General features: G+C 31.5%; 1 protein-coding gene across 1 annotated transcript; it reads left to right on the top strand.

Annotated features, from left to right (window-relative positions):
* Nucleotides 1–474: 474 nt before the first annotated feature.
* LOC148562130 (uncharacterized) lies at nt 475–2,778 on the top strand. Its single transcript, XM_088492068.1, has 5 exons — nt 475–618; nt 810–902; nt 1,080–1,181; nt 1,284–1,634; nt 2,698–2,778. The coding sequence occupies exons 1-5, from the start codon at nt 475–477 to the stop codon at nt 2,776–2,778; spliced, it is 771 nt and encodes a 256-aa protein (XP_088348194.1).
* The last annotated feature ends 319 nt before the right edge of the window (nt 2,779–3,097 follow it).

The raw sequence follows: 3,097 nt of genomic DNA, 5'->3' as shown, positions 1-3,097 counted from the left end.
CTTGCTGCACAAGCATGCATACCTATCATAAGTGCTGTACTGGTTGAGATAAGGAACCAAAATAATGTTATGACGATTTTTGCAATGTGTGTTTCATATGTGACAAATGGATAACATGTTATACTCTGCTAGTCTTATTTTTCTAGAAAGTTATATTTTTCTACCCAGTTAATATAATAACAAATTCTTTTATTTAATTTTTTTATATATAATTAATTAATTTATATATAAAATATTTATTTATTTATTTAATGCATTTTATTAAAACATTCCAAAAAGCTTTTTTGAAAATCAATGGAATATTTTTTTCCTAGTAAGAAGATTACTTAAACTCTAAAGCTTATTTCTTTGCCATTATTTAGTTATATTTGCTGGTTAATATATATTCTTTGTTATAATTTTGAAGGCTCGATTTTGCTTCAAAGTGAGTGATAACTTGGCCAAACGATTTTTGCTCCAATCACTTGGCAAAAAATGGAGGGACATAGGATAAAGCTTTGGAATGATTTTTATGATCCGAGGTTGAGTAAAACCGAGATCATAAATAATGCACCAGAAGATATTGCTCCTGATCAATGGGCTTTATTTGTAGAATATCGTTTGAAGCCTGAAACTCAGGTAAGCCTTATATGAAGCAGATATTGCTGCTGCCTGCTCTTGTATTTTATTTTATATAGAGTTGGTAATGAACTAGTGATAGCTTCTCATGCAGTAGTGCTGCACTCTTTTGCCCTCTTGAAACCATTATTATTGTTATATGTTGAATGCATGTTTGGTTCTATTTAATTATGTCCAAATTTAACTTGCAGAAACTTTGTAAGAGGAATCAAGAAATTCGGCAAAAACAAATAATTCCTCATACTTCAGGTGCTAAATCAATTGCAAGAAGAAGGGCTGAATTGGTAATCAATTAATGCATACATATCTAATCTATCTCAAATATAATGCATGCATCATCTCTTAATTTTTCTGCATATCTAATCTATCTCAGATAATAATTAGATGAATGATATATACATGATTGAAGTTAGTAGGCTTCTATTTTTTGATCGAGTCTTTCTACTTTTCTTAAATTTTAGACGGAAGAGACGGGAAAAGAAGTTAGTAGGGTTCAAATGTGGGACATCACTCACAAGAAAACAGATGGAAGTTATGTTAATGAAAAAGCTAAAGAAATAGCGGTAAGACTAAAGTGTAATAAGTAACTTGATTGTATTTCTTTTTCTTTCTTTTTTATAATATAATACTATTTTTTATTCTTTCTTTCTTTTTTATACATGTAGGAGAAGATTGAAGCACATAGCAGCCAACAACCGATGGAATTAACTCTTAATTCTCCTCTTGATGCTCTTGGAGTAGTTTTTGGGAAAGAGCACCCTGGTCGTGTTCGAGGTTTAGGTATGGGAGCTGTTCCAACAATTGCTTTCAAGAACAACACTACAAGGATTAGTCAAATGAATTTAGGTTCTTCAAATGATGTTGGAACATCATCTACTTGTGGTCCAAATGTGCAAGAAGAGTTGGATACCGTTAAAGCGCAATTGCAAGCGCTAGTCTCCTATATTGCTTCTAAGGAAGGAGGTAAAATTCCAATACAATTGGCTGGAATGTTCCCTACTCAACAAGTTTCACAGGTACAAATACAATTATCCTCTTTTTTTTTCCTTTTGATGTGAAATAATTATAAACAGTGGAGAGGATGCTACTAATGCATGGAACAGTGGATTAATCTCTGCTTGATTAGTAGTGTTGCTGAGTTTGTTATAGCATTCAAGCTCTCGTGTATTTATTGACAATCCATGTTGAAAGAAGTCATTACTGTAGTCTGATTGAGATAATAATAGACCAGTAGGGTTTGATTGTGATCCATATTCTTCACTTTTCAAGCCAAAAGGTTCTACAATTTGAAGGATGTTTGACCCGTTAAGATAAGAATTATTGAAGCTGGGGTTTAATTTCCTAAGGGGAAATTAGGGTTATTCCCATGTTAAGAAATGTGTTGCCGTTCATGATTTGCAACAGATTTTGCAACAGTTGTAGTTGGGCTAATTGAGAAGTAGCATCTCCTTGTAGAGCAATATTAGGGTTTCTCCCCCAAGTAGTAGTGTTCATATTCATCATAGAATTCCCTCTTTTTTTTCCTTTTGATGTGAAATAATTGTAAACTGTTCATGAATACTTTTGATCTCCAAAACAAGTTAAGATTCGGTCATGGTCACTGTTGGCTATTTGAATGTACTTTTGAGTGAAATAATTGTAAACTGTTCATGAATACAGATTTTGACTTCCCGTTCTGATTTTGTTGTAAATTATAATTGATTAACAAAAAGTGAAAAAAAAAGATTTATCAATGTTTGTGGTATATAGGCATAAGTAGGAAGCAGCTAATGGTAATAGGTGAGCATGAGCATGTGTTATTGCTGGTTGTTGACTAAGGGTTGTTATTGCTGTTATTGCTTTGTTTGAAAATGATTCTATACATCAGTGAATAGAAAGATCTTAAGGCTTCATTCTTTGTCGCTGCTATGGTTAACAAGCACATGGGAAAGCTAATTAACAACTAGCACTAGTAGTATTATTAGTAACATTTTATATGTATTTTTTAGATGAATTCAAATTCATAATTATCCACTTATTATTAATATATGCCTTTTTCTTGTATTTCTTGTGCTCATAATAATTATATTTTTATTGTAGGGATTGGATCAGGAGAGTGAGATTCCATCACCAAAAGAGTTAGGAAGTAGGTCTTCTGGAGCAAGCAACAAGGAAGCATGACCTTGCTTGATATGTTAAGACGTATATTAAGGATTATATGTTAAGACAATTATAAGTCAGAATTAGTCAATGCTTGTTAAGGATTATTTTGATACTTTGTTTTTTGGATTATGACATTTCAATTATGACTTGGATTATGACTTTTGGATCATGTATGAATTAAAAATCATCTTATGATGTTTGATTTATGGCTATACCTTTTGGTTATTATGAGATTTTTAAGTGAGTTTCGAAAATATCACTTTAAATTAGTGGTTTCAATCTTATTTTAAAAAGCATAAAATTGTTATCATAATTAGGTACAAACAAAGGTTAGAAA

The sequence above is a fragment of the Arachis ipaensis genome, chromosome B6 (assembly GCF_059453495.1).
Source record: "Arachis ipaensis isolate K30076 ecotype BB chromosome B6, ASM5945349v1, whole genome shotgun sequence".
Classification (NCBI taxonomy): Eukaryota; Viridiplantae; Streptophyta; class Magnoliopsida; order Fabales; family Fabaceae; genus Arachis; species Arachis ipaensis.
Note: the sequence above shows the minus strand (reverse complement) of the source record. Positions and strands in the feature narration are given on the sequence as shown.

Bases quoted from the DNA above. Each gene is read 5' to 3' on its own strand.
- LOC148562130 (XM_088492068.1), top strand. From the start codon at position 475: ATGGAGGGACATAGGATAAAGCTTTGGAATGATTTTTATGATCCGAGG. The intron at 619-809 runs GTAAGCCTTATA...TTTAACTTGCAG, and splicing joins GTTTGAAGCCTGAAACTCAG to AAACTTTGTAAGAGGAATCA. The intron at 1,635-2,697 runs GTACAAATACAA...TTTTTATTGTAG, and splicing joins CTACTCAACAAGTTTCACAG to GGATTGGATCAGGAGAGTGA.